Raw genomic sequence first — 22,097 nt, 5'->3', positions numbered from 1 at the left:
TTTTTCCCAGTTTTTGTCCAGAATATTTCTCAGAGATGACTGGATAGATTTATCTGAAATTTTCTAAAATGAAAGAGAATGACAATATCTCGAGATGATTTTTTCATTTTGCCAAAAATCTTTTCCGGTCGTTCGTTTCCTGTACCGCGTTGAAAAAGCTTGTATCAACGAGATCTCAAAAACGGTAAAGACTTGAACATCAATACTTTGTGGGATGATAGACCCATAGCTGTAGATGTGTTTAAACTATTTTGTTTTGTTCATCGTAACTTCCGGTCGTTACCGGAAGCACTTCAAAAATAACTACTTTTTCGCATACAATTCTTTATCCATAAAATAAATATATAAGTATAAATCTAAGCATAGGTTATCTATGCGATGTTAACTCAACAAAAAAATTCTACTTCCGGTGAGATATCTCAAATATCTCAGGTAACTTTTTTGAAACACATTTTGTACAAACGAGATCTCAGAAACTATAAGTGATCAAAGCACAAAACTTTCATGGATGATAAACATTTGATTGAAGATGTGTTTAACCGGTTTCGTTTTGTCTTCCGTCACTTCCGGTCCACACAGGAAGAGTTCAAACAAATAAAGCTGTTTATCAGTTTAACTGTTTTCCTTTGATATTTGTAGTGAAGTCGATGAAAAATTAAGTAGAAAGGGCAAGTACAAAAAAATATTAATTACAATTTACATTGAGCACTTCCGTTTGTCAGTTTCCTGTCCCGAGACAAAAAACATTGATTCCTGGAGATCTCAAAAACGGTAACGACTTAAACGATCAAACTTTGTGGGATGATAGACCTATGTATGTACATGTGTATGCATTATTTTGTTTTGTTCGACGTAACTTCCGGTCGTCTCCGGAAGCACTTCAAAAATTTCTTTTATTCATTTTACATAAAATGAAAATATCAGTATACAATCTTACATATGTCATCTATATGATATTAAATTGGCAAATAAATTTTACTTCCGGTGAGATATCTCAAATATCTCTATGTAGCTTTCCTTTTTACAAATTTGATGTCCGCGAGATTTTCGTCATTGTAAGTGATTGAGACACGAATTTTTCATGATTGATAGAATTTTGATTGGAGATGTGTTTAACGGGTTTAATTTTGTCAACTGTCACTTCCGGTTCTTACTGGAAGGGTTCAAACAAATCCTGTTTTTAACAAGTTTAACTGACTTTCTTGGAATTTCATCTAGCCTGATAAACATTGATGTACATTAAGCAAATGTACGAGAAATACCAGCTTTTGTTTTTAGAAATCACTTTCGTTCGCCCGTTTGGGTCCCGAGACAAAAAATATTGTTTCAAAGAGATCTTAGATTTGGCAGAGACGTGAACAACCAAACTTTGAGGAAAGATTGACATATGATTGTACAAATGGTTAACATTTTTGTTTAGTTCGGCGTTACTTCCGGTCGTCACAGAAAGTACTTCAAAAATTGATTTCTTTTTCATTCTCGTTGTTTTACATGTAAGTAACGTCTTGATATATCATTCACAATCATTATCATATCCACTTTTTTTTCTATGTGAGAGAAGCAATGTCTTACAGTTAAATTGATACATATATATCAAAACGGAAGACCTTTTTGTTGCTTTTGCAACAAGAGTCTAGTTTGTTTTTATTTTTTCTCAATCGAGCTTCGCCAATTAATAATCAACGAAAATTCCTTTAAAATATCCGGAAATTATCTGGAATTTTTTTTTTTTTTGCAATCTTGCACATGCGTATTACATACGCTAAATCACGGAGATTTTTTTAGTTTATGTTCCACAATATCACATTTGCATGGATAAACTCAGAGACGATATAACAAGTACATGTACATTTTCATTGAAAATTTGTCTTATATTTTGTTTATCAAAGGCATAGGGAAGATTACTTTAACTCAGTGCATTTAATATGAAATATCCCGAGAGTTCCGAATGTCAACATGGTGTGTAAATTCGAAGCGAGTAAAAAAGTTGGTGAAAAAGTATTGAATTCTTCATAAAAATGAATTAAATTTTTAGATGAAAATTTGACTGTTATTTTTATGGCAGACTGTTAATTTTCTCAAAAATCGTTTCGGAGCGATTCTGCATTTTCTTTTTTCTACATTACGGGTAAATGGGAGTTATCTTAACTGTGGTGAAGGCCTGTCCCGAGATACAGTTAGGTTATTCAAACTAAGCCGAGTGTAGTGAAATTAATAGCATTATTGTAGTCATAAAGCTTGGTTATGTAAATGTCAACAATACGGTGTGTCGATGATTTTGTTTCGTAATTGTCCGATATCATATGCAATGTCAACCTGTGCTCACATGGGTCAAAGTCTTGTAATTATATGAAAGAATTAGAGATTAAACCAACAGAACAGGAACGCTGCTTATTTACATGACTAGCAGATTTATAACCAAACTCTTGTTATATCAGTGGTGGTCAAAATAATTGTGTGAAAAAAAAGGAAACCAAATTCATTCCAAAATTTCTGTTTAGCCACAAATCAATTCTTAGAGTTTCAAATTTTTTTTCTTTAAAGATAGTAAAAATTAATGTCAATAGCAGTCCATTCCATAATTAGTAAATGTTTGTATATAATTGTATCCATATATCATTTAGGTTTACACCAATCTTATTTTGACAACTCAACCAGAGTAACAGTGTCTTTGATTCGGGTTTCAGACAAGTTTTTTTCTACTGTGGATTCATCAATATTCGTTGAATACCAATTTTCGTGGATTTCGTTTTAAAGTTGATCCACGAAATGAAACGTTCATTGAAGTGCAATTTCTATTAACATTTTATATTGATAGGATCATTGGCCACCAATTTACGTATCCTTGAAACTGTGATTTTCACTTTATCCTCAAAAATTCATGCCCTTGAATATTAATGAAACCACAGTATGCGAAGTTTTTATTTTAATTTGATTTAGTTTACAATTTCATAGCAATTTATTATGCAACTCAACCAAAGTAACAGTGTCTTTGATTCGGGTTTCAGACAAGTTTTTTTTCTACTGTGGATTCATCAATATTCGTTGAATACCAATTTTCGTGGATTTCGTTTTAAAGTTGATCCACGAAATGAAACGTTCATTGAAGTGCAATTTCTATTAACATTTTATATTGATAGGATCATTGGCCACTAATTTACGTATCCTTGAAACTGTGATTTTCACTTTATCCTCAAAAATTCATGCCCTTGAATATTAATGAAACCACAGTATGCGAAGTTTTTTTTTTTTAATTTGATTTAGTTTACAATTTCATAGCAATTTATTATGCTAATTTTTGTCTAGTCAAACATGTGTGAAGTATTTCAGGAAGGTTGTGCATTTGCACACCAAAGTGAGAAGAGGATGAATATTTATTATAAATGTCATTGGCTCCTTTTAAAAGACAAAAAAATATTATGACATTGGAAGTTTCCTAAAAAAAAGATAATTTTCCCAGTTTTTTTTTTTTTTTAAATTTAATTAAAAAGAATATATAATCATTTGATCTTAAGATTACATTATATATAAATGTATTCCCATCTGTTCAAAGATTTATAGAAAACAAATACACATTAACCAAACTTTCAGTGAAAGTTTCTATAAATTTGTCAACTGAACAAAAGAAAAAGAAAGAAAACACAAAAACGAGCATAGCTAATAATGTTGTATCTGAGATTTCTTTGTAATAAGAATTTAAACAATGTGTTTATTGTTTATGCAAATGATTTAAAATTAATGATTAGAATATTATACTATAATGTACATGAATTTACACACGCAGTTAAAAAGTTTCAATACAATAAAGTGTAACGATATCATAGCAAGTTACATAATTTAACTTAATAGTGTTAGTTCAATCAAAGCTGTTTGATTATAACTGATTCTTATCCATTATATCAGTTAGCATATTTAGTGTCACAAGTGTCCTTTATTCATCGCCAGCTGATGAACTAATTTAGCTATGTAAACACAATTAGTTTGGTATATTTTGATTCCATTTTCTTTCAAAAACACGAAATCATGATGACAATCTTCATATAGCGAAGCAACGTGGATTGTAGAATACCTAAAGTCTGTCCCAAGATGTTTATGCTACACATTTTGGACCATTTTTAACACAGACATACCTGTGAAAGAAGTGCAATTGAATTCGATAAAAAGGACAATTTCAAAGATGTCGTCATTCACACATTGTTCTTTTTTTTTAAAAATCACAGGAACGAAACAGATTTCTTCCGGAGATTTCTCCATTCGAAAGTCACTCGGAATACCTCGCGCAATTTTTCAACATTAACATCTGGGCTTATTGCAAAACAAAACAAAATCTTTGTGGACATCTCATTTTTAGCCGTGTATTGAAACCTGATAAATTAACAGGGGCGTTTCAACTGAGAAATCTTAGAAATTTTTCATACTTTTGAATGAACTTCCTTTGAACCCTGAGGTATTTATAAATATCGAGTAATTAACCAAAATATGAATCGAGAAAATCTTGGGACAGAGTATATATAAAGTCATTATAAGGCTTTTTTGAAGAATGGTAATTGTCTACTTAATAAATCATGCATGGAATGTTACGATTTACACAGAACCCGGAGAATCTCAACTGTCCTATAATGAACATGGCCACTGACGTACTCTGGATGTGGTCGTCTCGGTGTTCGTTCACTGATTGGAGTAGATGGTCTCTGTTGTACTTTGAATGTGGTCGTACAGAGCCTTAAATACCATTTGGTACTCATTCTGTTCAGATGAAAACAAAACTAAGAAATATTGACATCAATATTAGCTTCAAATGCATATTCATCTGGCAATTTTTCAATCACAAAATCCTACAAAACTGTATTATAGTTTAAGTGATGTTTATATTAGGTGGAAAGGGGCATATCTTTAATTACAAATCATTGTAACCTCATTTATGTCTTCGGAATTCTTTTACTAGATTTTCCTCAGTTCCCATTCAGCACAAATACCTTTAATTCAATCCTTGTAAAGTCAACCATTGATTTCTGAAGAAATTTACCTGTCATAACGTGCAAAGGGTCTACACGTTTGGCTTTCTTAGATTTTGACCTTTTTTTATTTTTCTAATTTGTCATGAGGTAATAGCTTTGTTGACATCCTCCAGCTAATTCCCCGCAAAGGGTTGACCTTCCGTATCGAATGCATGCTGCACCATCACATGTCAGAAACGTAAAGTTTATAGTTTACTATGTCTTATCTACCAACTTTTTGCGTTATTTTACCTCCTTGCAATTTCACTGTGTAAAGTCAACACAACAGTCATAGTCGGAGGTTTCGCATTTCCCCTCTGATTCTCATGTACCAAACATATGGGGCCTAAATATTGCAAACCAATTCCAACAAAAGACATTCCTCTAACTAACAAAAAACATTAAAAATTAGTTCATGAATTTCAGAAACACCCCCAACAATTCAAGTAAAGAACTCTCAATTTTACAAAAAAATGTTTTTTTAATCGAAACTGTTTCTTGCTACCTTAGTGACCCTATAAAAAGGAACTAATATCTAAGAGTTGAAGAAACATCTAATTTACAAATGACTTGTTACATAATCTAGAAGTAAGAATATACAGATGCCATAAACCTTTTTTTCAGTGAATGAGACCAAAACGCAATTTGCGCTGCTGCACATTTGCAATTTACCAGACCTACAACCTAACCAATTTTTTCTCTTCTTGAAAATATTAATTTTCAATTAGGAGGTGGACATAATTTGTTACTCACAATATTTGCTTAATCGATGTGATAAGTGGAGGAAGGTCTTTAATTTTGGAGAAAAGGCGATCTGTCACGGGTGTTTTTTGTTTAATGACACGTAAATATATTGAGAGAGTTAAAATCTTAGCACATAAACTATTTTTTTAAAGACCTACTGTTTTAGTAGAATTATTTATAATCTGAACAGAGAACGTATAAGTCAAATGACTCGTTCATATGCAGATTTGCGTAACACCGTAGCACGCTAAGAATGGGTCCTGGTAAAGACTGACTTACAATCTTTGAACACAACTCATTTGTCAAACGTTTAAAATTACTGTGATTTTCAATGTTATGACATAACTCATTCATTTAAAGACTTGGCCATATGCGACTGATTTACAATCTCTATACAGTATATCTATGTTGATGACTTACAAAGTTAGCACAGAATTCCGGACGTCTGACTTGTAGATGTCTAACCGTAGTGAACACATCCACCCAACCGTCAATGTCCAGCTGCTGAATGGCGTTATGGACAGCAAGGAACACTCCACACAAAGAAGCACCGTCACTGGTTTATATTAAAGATAAGTTTAACAATTTATCCTCAAACTGATGCTAAACATCAACACTTTTCCTATCGAAAGGAAATAAATCTTAAGCAGAAGTAATCAAAGCCAGTGGGTACATGTATCAGTGGGTACATGTATCTATTTTAGTGAAAACGGTAACCACACCGTAGTCTGTAATGCAATACTTTAAACCCTAGTGTATCGGCTCAACGTCACATGCACATACAGATAAGTTTAACGTTAAAAGTAAGCTGCGAGTGTAAAATTAAAAAAAATATGTATATTATACAACTATATTGAACGCACTTTTGTTAACGTACCTACAAACGACGGTGATGGGATTTTCTGTCTCAGACAGTAACGCTGCCGACACAAGACTCCGGAGGTGTGATGTATCTTGTGAAGTTTCAATTGGACCAATCTTCGCCCTCGGTTCCACCACAACCACAGAGTGCGACTCGTCCTCATTCTGAAACAAGTTAACTCCGGGATTACCTTGCGTTTTTTTTTATTTAAGTTTACTTAAATAGCAAATGCTTAATTTTTTGTTCTTCTATTCACTCCGACATATTTTTCAGAAGTATCTTTTTAACTTTTTTTTTATTCTACATAATATTTTTTCTTATGGTAAAATTATTGATATCGTAACAAATTAGCCAGCTAGCGATTAGCACCCTCAGTAGAAGTTTCTAAATATCAAGAAAAACGTACCTTTTCTTGAACAATATCAATAAGGTGACAGGTGACGTCAGTTTTTGACTTTGATTGACAGTGTACTGTGAAAGGTGTCACGACCGTTGACGAGGATGCATCTGGCAACCAACTGCGAATCTGTTGACAATATGAACACATCTATATCATAAAGAAACTATCCATGACATCAATATATCCTTATGTATTCAGTGTATAATATAGAATGCTTAAGTGTTTTAAGATTATAATTGTTTAACTTGTTTTAGATAGTCGAACATGTTTAGGAATAAAAAACCCGGTTCTTTTACCAATCAAATATTTTATTGCGATATGTTTGTTTTTCTCATACCGAATCAATATCCTGAACAGGGTCCATGCATATTACTGTATCAGACTCGTGGTCATCGAGCAGACGTAAGAAGTCCACAGCGCCATCTGGTGTTGGGTATTTTGTCACAATAAACCGCCTTCCGTTTGTCAATGACTACATTATAATTTGCAATTTTATTTTTTCATTTGATAAATCAAAACAATTAAATGTTTTAGATTAAAAATATCATGTACTTACTGGTACAACGATAGCGTTGATGTAATTTTCTCTGTTTGATACCGACGATGACAAAAATAAACTATACTTATCAACTGTAGAAGAAAGATTAGGTTTTGGTTTAACACACACACAAAAAGAAACTAAGAAACAATTAATTATTGACACATGAAATTGCTTTTGCAGGAATACCTGGTTATTAGTCTTTGGGACAATATGCAAATATTTATGTTTTCATATGAAGCTAAGATATTCAATCTAACACTTTGTATCACTTTGTATTGATTGTTATGCAACTATGAACATTATGTGCAAGTCATAGAATAAACAGTTGTATGAAAAAAGATAATTACATTCAAATATATATTTGAATTTTTTCTCTGATAATGACCATACTTTTTATCCAATTAGAATACGTACGGGGCAAAATAGTGTCCGCGCAGTTTTTTGCTGAGTTTTGCTTCGCAATCTTGTAGACTACTCCCGTATATGCTGGTCGAACATTTAAAAGAAGCTGGAAACATCAAATTAATTTCACTTACGTAGATATACATGTAAAGCATTCTCTTGATTAAAAGGGTTTCCAATTAAAATTAGATTAAAATCAATGAGCTTTCAATTATGTCGAGTGTTCTTGTTCTTGCCTGGAATTCTTTTCTGGTGGCTTGTGCACCTTGAATAGCTTTCTCTGCCTTGAAGAAAACGTCTGTGGAATTGTCCATCTTAATTGGAGCTTTGAAAATGTTGTTCAAAGCAAGATAGATCGTAGTGTACTGTTCCTATAAAATCAATACAAGGTAATTTGTGATGCTATTTATATACCTCTTGTACTTTCTTTCCAAGAAAAGCTACATTTATTTTTCTTGTGTTAATCACATTTATTTTTCTATAGAAACACCTGTAATAATGCAAATAAAACATTACAAAATTGATAACAGATACTTTTTACATAGATATTACAAAATTGCTTTTCAGAGTTAACTTACAAATGTCTGGACCATAGATACTCGGTTTCCTCTCATTTTCTTGACATATTCCACCACGTTGACTGTTCCTGTCTGTTTGCCCATGTGATACAAAGCATCCAGAGCTATATAGGTACCGGTCCTCCCTACACCCGCGCTAAAAAGGGAATAAAATGAAACCTTTTTTACGAACAATTATGTTGAGTAAAAATTATAAAAAGGAGGTAAATTATACGCTTTTTAAACATATGTATTTGTTATAACGTGTTGTGCTTTATTACATAACATACAGACGAGTGTATTTCATTGAGTTGAACAATAAGTGACAAAATGTTAAACAGGAGTCGAAATTGTGCTATTAATGCGTGCTAATTACCTGCAGTGGACAACAGTGGGTACATTCGTGTTATTATTAGTTTTGTTGATCACGTGGTTGTGAAACGTGAGCAAACACAATGATTCTGGGGTTCCGTGATCAGGCCACGCCGTGTAGTGGTGCTGATAAATCACGCGTGTCTTCTTTAACTAAAAAAAATAATAAAGCACCTGTGTCTTCTCTAACTAAACGTTAAACAATACAATGTTAAGAAAACGCACCTTCTTTAACAAAAGAACCCCGCCAGTAGTGTTCATATAGATATTTGTTATGGTTTTTACGGGTGATTAGCTGATCCCAGGGTTCACCTTGTATTCTGTATACATTTTAATATCAAGCAGTCGTGACCACTATCGCCAATAAATTCATAAAACTCACGTATTATATTTTTATTACTTATTTTTAAAATTTCTTTATACATATATCTCTGTCAACATTTTTTGTCTTTAATAACACAACGTTAAATTCCATGTGAAATAAACCCCCTTTTTAGCAAAAGATATCGAAAAACAAAAACGTAATGTATCTGTACTTTTACTATTTAACAATAAAAAAAAACTAACAGCATCGTCTACTACCTTCAGCAGCGTACAATGTAATTAGTAAGAAGCTACGTTACATTTTCTAAAACTTGTGCTTATGATGGCATTTAATATGTTATCAGATATGACGTTTTCTATTTACCAAAATGTAAACGTAAAACTAGTATAACCATATTGATATATGTATTTGGAGGATTCAAATATATGAACTAAAAAATGTTAATTTCTATATTTTGCTTTGCTTATCAATATTTTAATGTTAAGAAAAAAAGTATGATGCAGAGACGAATGCATTTATAGGAGATTAAAAGATGCCTTTACATGTTATTATAAAACGCCCCATGTAATGGGCTGTAATTCATATATTATATCATATCCATGTATAATGAATCAATAACTAATGTTTTGTTGATTATTTTTGTTAACGATAAAACATGTAAAATAGAAACACTTTATTCTATGTAATAACATTTAGAATAATTATAGTAAATCAAACCTGTTTTTTGCTAACTGACATTTTCCGTTCTATGTAAAAGGCGTACTCTTTTTCTTCAATCAGTTTGACCAACACTGGCCCAGCACTTAATGGTTTGTTTCTTTCAGGCCAATACTGGGTACACTTAACCTGCGAAAATTTAATGCCTTACGTTTGATAAGATAAAACAACAGGCATGTTATTTCCTAAATAGAAAACGTTCATCATTGCAACTTGTACAAATTGTCTAAGATGCGTTTACTGAAGCGACTTTCATGCTTGAAAATTAAAAAAAAAATGTTTACAAGTTTATTTTAATATGTTTATGACTTACTCTCTCAAAATGCTAATTTTTGGTAAATAATCAAGAAAATATTATTTTCGTAAGAAAAAAAAATGTTTCATAAATACATGCATAAAAGCAAAAATAACGGACTTTTATCCTAATGTTAGATGTTCTGTCCGCTGTCTATTTTACATAACGAATGAATCAGTACCTTTTCGCCTTCTTTAAGATTAGTAAGCATTACAATGGTAGCTACGTTTTCCTGCCAAATCATTCTCCAAAAATCGGCAAGAGTATTGGCTTTTGGTCCTGTTAATATAAAGAATGACCTGTCGGCGTATATAACTTTTTTTTTATAATTAATCTTTAAAAAGTTTTTTTTTGAAAAAAAAAATAGATGTTTCTTTTACGTTGTGTTAGATGCACTATTTTACTTTATTTATCGTTATGGTTCATACGTTTTGGAATTTCAAACTAACGTCAAGGGAAAATATGGAGATTAACGTAGATTAACGTATGAAAGCTAAATGTTAATGTTAACCTTGTGCAGCGATGTACTCTTTTTGTCTGTTATGTCCCTGAGAAAAAGAAAAAGATACACATAAAACCATTGTATTTAGCAATTATGCTTCATATAACATTTGTTTCATTATAGGAAAAAAATATAACCATTAAAAATCCAATATGATTTAAAAGGAAAGCTGTTTTACAAATTGGCCGTCAAATTAACTATTCATTTCAAATCTTATTTTTTTTATAGCGACAATTCATCATTTAGTAAAGAAGAAGAAACATGTTAGCTTTAAAACAATTCTTTTTACAGAGATTGTCTTATGTCAAATCTTCTCATAGTTTCTAATCTGATTTTTTTGCGGCAACTTATCATTAAGTTAAGAAAAAATCTTTCAGCTTCAAAACATAAAATTTTTACACAGTATTGTTCTTAATAAGGATAATTATATAATTTTGAATTGGTAACGCCCCCAAGTTTACTTAATATAACTGATTGAATACCTCGTATATCTAAAGCCTAATATTTGTATTTGGGAAACACTGTGTATACGTACGTCAATATAGTTTGCATTAATGTAATCCGACGATGATTCGTCCTCTACTTGTAGTTTTACACGGGAATGGTCATCTATATTTTTTATAAAGACACAATATTTCAATACCAAATCAAACACGTCGTTTAAGATACAAAATTAAATATGAAATAATCTGTAATCTTTCATACGTATATTAGAAACAAGGAAACAAGTAAAATGTTAAATAATTATATAAAACATATATAATAAAGTGAATAACATAGGTAAAACGAAATGAAATGATTACATGGAAAAGTTGTCTTGAACCTATTCTTTGCTATATTTTCTTGTTTCTTTCCAACATCACAGCAGCGTATCTCTCCCGAAGGAAGACCCTATTGTTAATTGTAAACTCAATTAAATCTCTCTTAGAAAATAACATAATGTCAAATCAACCACAGCAAACAAATGTTTGAAAAACCCTAAAAAATAATTACACTCAAAAAAAAGAACAAGAGAGTAAAATATGACGTATGTAATATTAAAAAGGGGTTTAAGTTGTTATTACATTAAACAACTAAGCGTTACAAGTTATAAGAAACGATTGAAAAACCGATTCATTACTAATACCAATTTTTTTGAAAGGATTAATCTGATCATACCGCGTATTCCTTTTTAAATCCTTCATTTCCTTTGTTTCTTTTTTCTGCAATGAAAGAATCCAGTTGATCTACTGGAATGTTTGGAGTAAACTGCTCGTTCATGTAGATGCCATTGTCCCCAATGGGGTTCTCGCTCCATTCTTCGTTGTTGCTATCGGTAGGTTGTACAAGCTTAGCAGATTCCTTGCAATCGTTCTTGTCAGGGATGTTGATGTGGGATTTAACCACCATCTCAGAATTACTACTTAAATTTCCTGTGAATATATAATGAAAGATGTGCGTCGAATATTCATAAAACAGTTAAAAAAGTACTTTTTTATTTGAAATTGTCAAGGAAACATACCGTTTAAATGGGCATCCAGAGCTTCTTGTTTAGATTTTTGATTTCTATAGATAAAAAAATAATTATAAAAACCATTAGAAATGTCATCCATACCTGTTTGTGATTTTATGTACTTGATTTTTATAACAAAGCGTGAAATACCTAACCATTACGTATATTTTTTTCATTAAAACGATGCAGCTTGTTATATACACTATTTGCATTGTAAAATCAAATGAAATGAACAACGTAGCATATAACTGAGTTCTTTATTTTCATAAATAGAGTTTTATTAGAAGAAAGCGAGTACCTTTGTCTTCTGATTGCAAACACTATCAAACATATTACTATCAACAGGATAAGTACACCTATTAATCCTCCAATTATTGGTTCTTCATTATCTAAGCTCCTTTGGGGTAAGGCTAGTTTAAAATAACAATGACAAAAAAAATGATTAAAATTTTGATTTAAACCTGGGTATTCAGGTAAACATATTTCTTTGAAATGCATTATGAAATTATTTTGTTATTTTTCTCAATGTTATTTTAATAAATTTATTCTAACCTTCATGACAGTATGCTCCCTTCCAACCAGGGTTACAACCTGTCTGACACAGTCCATTTACATTGTTACAACCCAAACAGGTGGTGTTGCATTTGAAAGCACAATCCTGACCAAACCTTCCAGCTTCACAGACTAAAACCGAAGACTTTTATTACATTTTATCAATTTTACCATCAATACAATATGCCTTTTTTCTCAGGGCAAAGCCTGACAATTTATTATTATGTTAGCATCTGTAACACATACTTAAACATTAAACCATGGGATTCATTAAAAGGTGTTAATAATTTTATTATATTGGATAGAAAACTAACGGATAAGGAATGTAAATAAACACCTTCTTTACAAAATGAATATTGATATCCAGGATCACATCCAGACTCACACGTCCCGTTGAATGGAGAGCAGGATGATCCATTCGAACAATGTCCGCATGTGTTTTTGCATTTTAATCCATATGTGCCTGGCTTGCATTCTGAGTTTAGGAATTAAAAGTATGTTAAACATTAATCTATGGATTATCAAATACACACCTTAACGAAATATTGATTAAAACCAAAAATCAAATCCTACCGATAGTAATTTTAAGAATTATATATTTTGAATGATCATATTATATTTAAAAAAAACTTAGTAAAAACACGTAAGTACCTTTTAGTGAGTTATGTAAAGAGGTAACTTAAATCTAAGAAGGAATTTTACCATCTGTACAGTACGGTGCTTGATACCCAGGGTTACAGTTTTCATCACACGTTCCATTGATATGGTGACAGGAAGTTTCATTGAAACAATGTCCACAACTACTGTTACAGTTTTCGCCATAATACCCTCCACTGCATTCTTAAAAAAAGTTATATCGTTTAATGTATCAAGGGAAAACCTATATAAGGTGTTTATTCATCCATAACAATAAAGTTAGATTTCAGACAATGGTGAGCGTATTTTCAAAAGTACTGGAAAGAAAAAAAAATGTTGTTAAGGTTTAACGCCTTGGTATTAAGAGTTTTTTTGAACTATCTTTTTATGATAACAATTACGAAATGAAATTTTCCGATTGGTGGGTAAAAAGAAGGAAGGATATCTAAAATACTCTTCACTACATTCATATATTCACACACAATAATATTGTCGTAGCTATTGCGAAGGAATAAAATACTTAATTAGGAATAACACTAACTTATATTTCTAAAATTATCTTTATCTACTATTCGTCTTTTTTCACCTCGGAAACCGTGAGATGCTAGAATTGATAGCTCAATGCCTGCAAAATTTGATTTAACAGCGATAACAAAGAATACCATCTTGACAATATATTCCTCTCCATCCGGGTTGGCATCCGTTATCACATATACCACTTTTTTTATTGCAGCTTCTACAGGTTCTGTTGCACTTTGCAATACAATTTGGACCGAAGTATCCATTGTCGCATTCTAAATTATACAGTCAATCATGTTTGCAAAATATCTCACGTATTTACATAAAAACATGCACACCAGTATTAAAATCACGAACTTCGGTTGATATAACATTCGTGTTTTTTTAAAGTATAAATTTACCTTTGGTGCAGTTTAAACCTTCAAAGCCACTGGCACAACCATTCATACAGGTCCCATTGATTGGATCGCATTGAGCTGATCCCATACAGTTTCCACATGGCATGCTGCAATTGTCTCCGTACTTTCGTCCGTCACATTCTTAAAACGAAAAAAAAAATTGTACCTTTTTCCTTAATGAATGAAGTAATTCTGAATATATCAATGTTCTGCAAACACGCAAGCTTAAATGTTTAATTTATAGCTCCGAACTCAACCTGTACCTTCTATACATGTAGGTTCCTGGTACCCAGGTTTACATCCTTCAAAACAAGCTCCGGTGATATGATGACAAATTGAATTTTCTAGACAATTTCCACAAGTGCTGGTACAGTTCTTGCCGTAGAATCCGGCATTACACTCTAAAAATGTTAATTGCTTTATTTAATTGTAGAAACATTGGTTTTTGTTTTGGTTTTCAAAACCATAACAAAGAACAATACCCTCCATAGACGTGTTGACAATCTTTTGATTTACCTTTGGTGCAGTTTAAACCTTCAAAACCACTGGCACAACCATTCATACAGGTCCCATTGATTGGATCGCATTGAGCTGATCCCATACAGTTTCCACATGGCATGCTGCAATTGTCTCCGTACTTTCGTCCGTCACATTCTTAAAACGAAAAAAAAATTTGTACCGTTTTCCTTAATGAAATTAAAGTATTTCTGAATATATCAATGTTCTGCAAACACGCAAGCTTAAATGTTTAATTTATAGCTCCGAACTCAACCTGTACCTTCTATACACGTAGGTTCCTGGTACCCAGGTTTACATCCTTCAAAACAAGCTCCGGTGATATGATGACAAAATGAATTTTTTAGACAATTTCCACAAGTGCCGGTACAGTTCTTGCCGTAGTATCCGGCATTACACTCTAAAAATGTTAATTGCTTTATTTAATTGTAGAAACATTGGTTTTGGTTTTGGTTTTCAAAACCATAACAAAGAACAATACCTTTTTTGCAATTTAAACCTTGGTATCCACTTTTGCAGCCATACATGCATGTTCCATAGACGTGTTGACAATCTTTTGACCCAAAACATTCCCCACACCTTTCACTGCAATTTTCGCCGTACCAACCACTGTCACATGCTGATAAATTTTACAAATATTGTTTAATGTTTAAAAATCAGAGAGAAAAAATAAATGTTCTTTAATCTTATGAAAAAAAATTAAAGTTTACGTAAAGTTATAAGACATACTAAGAAAACAGCTAGTTTTAATCAGTTATATTGATCACCTGTGTCACAATTTGGCGATATGTATCCAGGTTTACAACCCCCAACGCAGGCTCCCGTAACGTGGTGACAAGTCAAAGATTCGTTCAGACAGAATCCACACTTGCTATTACAGTTTTCTCCGTAAAACCCTGTGATGCACTCTACCGAACAAAAACAAAATTGACCTTTTCCTTCATCTGATTACTACAGCCTTTATATTGAGATTTCAGAGCCTCGGGCTTGCATTTTTAGCTTTTTTGAAATTCTGAATCATAATCTGAGAATCCTCTGACTGTTAAACAGTGTGTGTGCGTACTGGTATAGCTTCTTTTTTATAGCGCATAGAATCGGTAAATAGGCACTAGATATTGAAAAGTATGTCGTGAATTTGTTTCGTGAATGAAACATTTTTAATTTCACCTTTATCAAGCCACCTTGATTCTTACATCATTAATGTGTGTTCCAAGAAACTATTGCAATAATTATAATTACTGTTTGCTTGTTTATTATTAACACGTTAGAGAGAGAGAGAGAGAGAGAGAGAGAGAGAGAGAGAGAGAGAGAGAGAGAGAGAATGTGTGTGCTAGATTTAACTTGAAGTACATTTTACTTGTCATTTATTGAGTCTAAATGATTTTATATTTTTTTAATATATACAATGGTTTTATCTCAAGGTAACACTTTGTGAAACTCCTGTATGTATAGAGTTGCTGAATTGTTCTAGTGATTCACGTGCCAAATGTCTTACGTGTATTTCTTTGTGTATATATCCACAGACAGTTCCTTTTGGTGTAAGAGATTGAGAAAATCCGTGAACTAAGAAAATAGACGTAAGAGATAATCAGAATATACACACGACAAAATATACGACAAATTGTGATTAGTAACCTAACAGGTGACATTGAAAAGGTGTGAATATTTGGCATTTCGTGTACACCTGTTAAGGCCTCCAAAATACAGCGAATGACAATACCATCTTTTGGTTATAGAACCAAAGACGAAAGACAATGTTTTGACTCTGATCAGCTTTAATACACATGCATCGCACAACATGTATATCAAAACATTTTTTGAAATGCGTGTATTTTTTTTTTAGTTTAATGTTGTGGTTTAATTCGCCAAGAGTTTGTACATGAACTTATTTATTATTCATAACAATAATTAAAATGATTTTGTGATTGTTTATTGCTACATTATTAGCTGAAGTACAAATTATTCGTATCATCGAAAATACGGGGTTTTGGTTTATTAAAACACACCTAAAGGGTGTTTTCAGATGACATAAACTAAGACGTGCAAGCTCACGCTATGTTAATCGGATCGTCAGTTATTACATCAAGTATGTTTGGAAAAAAAAAACCATATCATTATATTAAATTAATTTGATTTTCAATAAACTGATTTACGTCATACTTTCAGTTTAAAAAAAAAATAACTTCACAGTTTTATCCCCGAACATTCTTTAATACACTTACACGGTATCACACCTTGTACACGGTGAGACACAGACCGTGTTACACAGCCTTTTTGTCCACATGGGGTGTCGGGATAGTCGTGAGTTGTACTGTATATGAGCATTAAAAGATGTCATAAATTAAATACATTTCTACAATATTACCTACATGAACCACTTTTTAAGGAGTTATTAATTTTACAATCTTGGTAGAGGGTTTCATGGACTTTATAATAATACATTTTGTTTTGTCCTCATCTGTGTGAGGGTAGAGAATATTTCTTGTTAATTTCGCTTTTTTGCATATGTTGCCCTGCCTGTAGCGCCCCAGGGAGGGTAGAGCCATGGAGATGACCCTTATGATAGAGATACTTTACAGCAAAAATGTAAACAATTGGCCTTGTAGTTTTCAAAACGAGGTAAAAATGTAAAATTGTTAACGGACGACGCTCGACACAAGACGACGGCCAATGGCAAAAGGTCACATAGGTGATTAAAATGACTTACAAATGGTCACATTATACCTACCTTTAATGCATTTGTCACCTTGGAAGCCTGTTTTACAACCATTTAAACATGTCCCGTTTACATGATGGCATTGTGTAGTTTCAATGCAATTTCCGCACTGCTCATTGCAATTGTCTCCATAATTTTCATCAGGACATGCTACAAGCAATTTTGAAAACAATGAAAACAAGTAATTGAGTTAAAACAGGCCAATGCAATGCAGATATGACAAACAAATACACAAACAAAGCATTTTAACACGAAGCAAAAATATTAATGTTGCTGATAAACAAATAAACAAATATACCTTACTGATGTTATCAGAAAAAAATGCTTTGAATTGGCAAGAGTTACACTAGAGATCAATCCCAAATTATTTCTCAACAATTACAAAACAAAAAATAAAATAATCATTAATCCGAAATTTATACATATAAGCAAACAAATTATAACAAACAACCAAATGAAAAAGGGGTCAAAGAAACGTCGACAAAATGGACACAGACAAGCAAATAGAAACTAAAAACAAACATCAAATACACGCATTTTATTAAACAGACATCCTGTCTCAAAACCTGATTAATTTACTTAAACCTTTACTTTTTAATGATCCAAATATTGCATTCCAATAAAGTGATTAAATAGCACAAACGTACGCTCTTTACAGAATCCGTTGGTATATCCTGGTTGACATCCGGTCAGACACGTTCCATTTACATGGTGACACTGTGCCATATTTGAACAATGTCCACACTGGTTTTTACAGCGGTCTCCGTACATCCCATCATTACATTCTGCAATTATCCAAACATTATCGAAAAAAGATGCTAATCATCTTTGAACATTTAAATTACGATTTTAAGAAAAGCTGTGTAGAATATTAGCTTTAAAGTACAAACTTAAAAAATACCTTCTTTTCGATTTTGTAGATCGAAAAGTAAATTTCTGGAATGTATATCTTAATTAAATGGTAAAGAGGATATATTTGTTTGTCATATGTTCACTTTTGTATAACACACCAATCATAGGATCAAAACAAACTATTTTTATTGAAAGTCGGGTTTTACAACAGTAAAAATTACATCTGGGTTTTTTTCGAGCACATAAATACCATTAAATATTAATATAAATAAAATATTCAATATCACTATTAAAAACATAACTACAAACATACTGCAATCATATTTAAAGATAGTAAATGATTCTCACATAGTGAATAAAACCTTTTTAGGAAATTTGGTGAAAAGCTCAACAGTTACAACCGTTTCCATACTAACTACTACCTACAAACATATAGATAATTCTTTTATGCATGTACAGCTGCAAAAGTTTTCCCTATTAAAGTTAATTAAAGAGCAAAAACGTTTATTTTTACCGGGTAAGTGATCTTTCTAACGGGGAATTTTTAACTTCACAATAATCCCAACCCGTGTATGATGGCTGCATTATTGTTTTGGTACTATATTAAATTATGTAAATTATGTACAGGAAACGGCTTCTAATAGTTTAATAGTTCAATCATTATAAGTAATGATTTGATGAAGAATGAAGGATCAAATTTGGTACAAGTAATAGGGTTGCTTAAAAAGCAACTAACGTAAACCCCAGCTGCTTAAGGCTAATTTATATGGGTGGCTTATTTTTGGGGAAGGGACAGGAAGCATTGCAGCAATACCTTTAAATGCAGAGAGAGAGAGAGAGGGAGAGAGAGAGAGAGAGAGAGAGAGAGAGAGAGAGAACTTCCTGATTGTAATAATTACCATGATTGTACATCGACAGACTGTAAACATCTTTAATTCAATATGTCAAAAATTGAACGTTGTCATTTGTTAAGTGCCTTTCACGATGCAGGGGTTAATTATTCTCCCAACTGAAGATTTGTCGTGTCGATAAATTACCGTTTTGAGGAATATAAGTTAATAAATAAGATTAAACGAAAGTCGACCAAAACAGAATCAAAGATCATATACAGATGATCTTCATTTTCTTTTGCATATTACATGCTTAATCAATATATCAATGTTTTCATCAAAATAATGAACACTTAACAGTGAATCAAATATTTTGATTGACATATATAAGAATATTTTACTCCGCATATCGACAAAATCAGCATTTTATCTTTCATGCTTCCTTACACAGTACGAGACAGTTATTTTGGAAATATTTCGATTAGTTTTATAGTCTACGAGATTTAAAGAAGATCAAGAAGACCTCGCTAACTATGTAGTCTGAACTTTAAATTGCTTCGATGAAATAAAAAAAAAACAAGTATTTTTTTTACACCATGTTCACGATACTGAAATGTTTGCAGATGTTGCCTAATCAAAAATACATGTGTAGTGCAATTAAAGCAACATGGTATATTCTACATTCACAGTATCTATTTAATTTTCTTTTACAAGGCAAATTCTTAACTATGTTTTTAAATTTATTTGTAAATTTATAAAATGATGTTAAAAATACAGATATAGAGTATTATTAAGCAATTTGACAAGTTTTTGGTGACGTCTTTATACGTGTAGCGGAAAATGAGGTTGTTTGAGTATGTCACAATTTACGTCAATGCTTACTTTCCATGCATTTTGTGCTACGTTTATAATGTTACTAATTTAATGTCAGAGTTGCTTTACATAGGTTAAAGTTCACTCAGCCAGTTTTACTTGGCGGGTTCTAATCCCGTGCATTTGGGAATTCAGTCTGGGCGTAGCAATTGGAGAGAGCAGACGTTTTCAACCAGCTCCCTCATTTCATTCTTTATGTAACATATAATTATTACTGACTAGAGTCCAACTATTCTGGGTAAGTTTGTTGTTATTTTAATGAGACGGGTTTTATGCCGTATTAATTCCTAAAATGGCCAGATAACCTTGTTTCCGTGATATATTTAGAAGTATTTTGAGTAATGTGTGATAATGGGTATTTGCTCATATTAAAACTATTAAGTATAAAATAAAAGTATGTGTATAGTTGTAATGTAAACATATGTTGTATGTATTCCAGAGTAAGGCGCGAAGTAGTTGCCGTAAAAAAAAAATGTATATATGTAGTACACAAGCATATGAAAGTGAAGTACCTGTACGAGTCTAGTGATTGTTGTAAAGTATATGTAGAGGAGTAGTAAAGTTTAGTACAGCAAAATGTGCAAATATAAGTGTAAATACTGGAAAATGTATTGAGTAAAGTAATGTGCAGTAAAATGCAAGTATAAGTAAAATAATGTTATCTGTGTATTTATCATTTTATTTATATTTCAGATGGAAAAGTTGGAAATTTATTTGTCAAATATCACCTGAATAAAAGCCTTGTAAACTTACCGAGAGTTATTGTTTTGGAGCTGCAAAGCCACCCGGCGACAGAGTATACCGTTTTGTTGTATATATTTTATATAAAATGTATAAAATGTCTTCGGAAACATAGGTTTTTCAACAGGACATATTAAAATTAACAGCTGGAGTTTCTTCAATAAGTCCAGAGATTTCATATTTTAATTAAATAATTCTCTACTATTCAAAAGTAATTTTGGATCTATATCGCTTTATGTATGCCTCAAAAAGTGTACTAGTAAAATACGTTTCATATCATTTTCATACAGCTATTATTTTTTAATATAATTTCATATCTACGTTTACAACTCAAACATTTTCTTTAATTGCATTAACGTATTTTTGAAAATATCTGCTTTGTCCGAATTTGAATTTTTTATAGCACTTTTTATTACCTAACCATTAATAGTGGGTGTCTGGCTTCAGTTGCGTTGCATGTATACGATGCAATCCTATAAACATGGTATTGAATACGTCTATTATTACAGACAATTAAGAAAAACAGTGGTATCTTTTAGAAAACCAAAAAATAAGGATATTTCAGTATAATCTCAAAACGAATTTGACCAAAAACTCGGCGTTAATATACGTTTTGCCCAATATTTTTTATTTACTATTTGTATGCTATCATACAGCCTGTGTAAAATTTTTGAAAAGCAATTTCTTTTTAGTTCCTTTTTTTCCTGTCTACGTATTACACTAATGGTTCGTTATGTAGAAACATCTATTAATCAAAATAACATGAAAACAAACTACCATGTTCTTTTGAATTTAAAGATGAAATCAATTACCTTAACTTTTTCTTTCAGAGTAACAGTTTCTGTAATAACAAATTAAAGTCTTAAAAATTTACCAATTTCACATCGGTGACCCATGTACCCAGGTTTACAGCCCTGACAGGTGCCCGTTTCTATGTGACAGTACCGACAGTTAACGTCTGGACAGGGAATGGTACAATTCGTTCCATAATATCCTGTTGATCGGCATCCTGAAACAAATATACTGATTCCTACGAATTTGCGAAAAAGTAATGAAAAGGAAAGAATAAGGTATTGGTAAAGCAAACATGCAACCAAACTTGTATAAACAATAATTCTTAGAAAGAATATTTTTGCAAGAAAAAACATATTCAAAGGTTTAATGCTGAAAAAAGACATTATTTCCAATTGTTTGCAAAATTGCAGAAAGGACTATATATGATTTGAGCCTAAAATGGCCCCCTAAAATGAACATTGTC

At 31.8% G+C, this 22,097-nt stretch overlaps 1 protein-coding gene across 1 annotated transcript in view; it reads right to left on the bottom strand.

The window, feature by feature from the left end:
• Positions 1 to 3,654: 3,654 nt before the first annotated feature.
• Positions 3,655 to 22,097, bottom strand: part of LOC105334720 (uncharacterized) — a 42,038-nt gene continuing 23,595 nt past the window's right edge. The window contains exons 5-35 of the mRNA XM_066076550.1: positions 21,714 to 21,848; positions 18,191 to 18,328; positions 17,556 to 17,693; positions 15,595 to 15,735; positions 15,309 to 15,446; positions 15,090 to 15,227; positions 14,828 to 14,965; positions 14,575 to 14,712; positions 14,315 to 14,452; positions 14,057 to 14,188; positions 13,461 to 13,598; positions 13,096 to 13,233; positions 12,759 to 12,890; positions 12,505 to 12,616; positions 12,216 to 12,259; positions 11,873 to 12,126; positions 11,518 to 11,605; positions 11,250 to 11,323; positions 10,724 to 10,760; positions 10,394 to 10,491; positions 9,918 to 10,046; positions 8,880 to 9,028; positions 8,525 to 8,660; positions 8,183 to 8,317; positions 7,959 to 8,052; positions 7,560 to 7,633; positions 7,341 to 7,475; positions 7,010 to 7,129; positions 6,619 to 6,767; positions 6,162 to 6,297; positions 3,655 to 4,746 (exon numbers count right to left, since the gene is read on the bottom strand). Coding sequence (XP_065932622.1) covers positions 4,669 to 4,746; positions 6,162 to 6,297; positions 6,619 to 6,767; positions 7,010 to 7,129; positions 7,341 to 7,475; positions 7,560 to 7,633; positions 7,959 to 8,052; positions 8,183 to 8,317; positions 8,525 to 8,660; positions 8,880 to 9,028; positions 9,918 to 10,046; positions 10,394 to 10,491; positions 10,724 to 10,760; positions 11,250 to 11,323; positions 11,518 to 11,605; positions 11,873 to 12,126; positions 12,216 to 12,259; positions 12,505 to 12,616; positions 12,759 to 12,890; positions 13,096 to 13,233; positions 13,461 to 13,598; positions 14,057 to 14,188; positions 14,315 to 14,452; positions 14,575 to 14,712; positions 14,828 to 14,965; positions 15,090 to 15,227; positions 15,309 to 15,446; positions 15,595 to 15,735; positions 17,556 to 17,693; positions 18,191 to 18,328; positions 21,714 to 21,848 — 3,824 coding nt within the window. The 3' untranslated portion in view covers positions 3,655 to 4,668. The remainder of the gene's footprint in view (positions 4,747 to 6,161; positions 6,298 to 6,618; positions 6,768 to 7,009; positions 7,130 to 7,340; positions 7,476 to 7,559; positions 7,634 to 7,958; positions 8,053 to 8,182; positions 8,318 to 8,524; positions 8,661 to 8,879; positions 9,029 to 9,917; positions 10,047 to 10,393; positions 10,492 to 10,723; positions 10,761 to 11,249; positions 11,324 to 11,517; positions 11,606 to 11,872; positions 12,127 to 12,215; positions 12,260 to 12,504; positions 12,617 to 12,758; positions 12,891 to 13,095; positions 13,234 to 13,460; positions 13,599 to 14,056; positions 14,189 to 14,314; positions 14,453 to 14,574; positions 14,713 to 14,827; positions 14,966 to 15,089; positions 15,228 to 15,308; positions 15,447 to 15,594; positions 15,736 to 17,555; positions 17,694 to 18,190; positions 18,329 to 21,713; positions 21,849 to 22,097) is intronic.

This window comes from Magallana gigas, chromosome 1 (assembly GCF_963853765.1).
Source record: "Magallana gigas chromosome 1, xbMagGiga1.1, whole genome shotgun sequence".
In the NCBI taxonomy this organism is placed as follows: domain Eukaryota; kingdom Metazoa; phylum Mollusca; class Bivalvia; order Ostreida; family Ostreidae; genus Magallana; species Magallana gigas.
The sequence above is the reverse complement of the archived record's forward strand: the minus strand, read 5'-3'. Positions and strand labels throughout refer to the sequence as shown.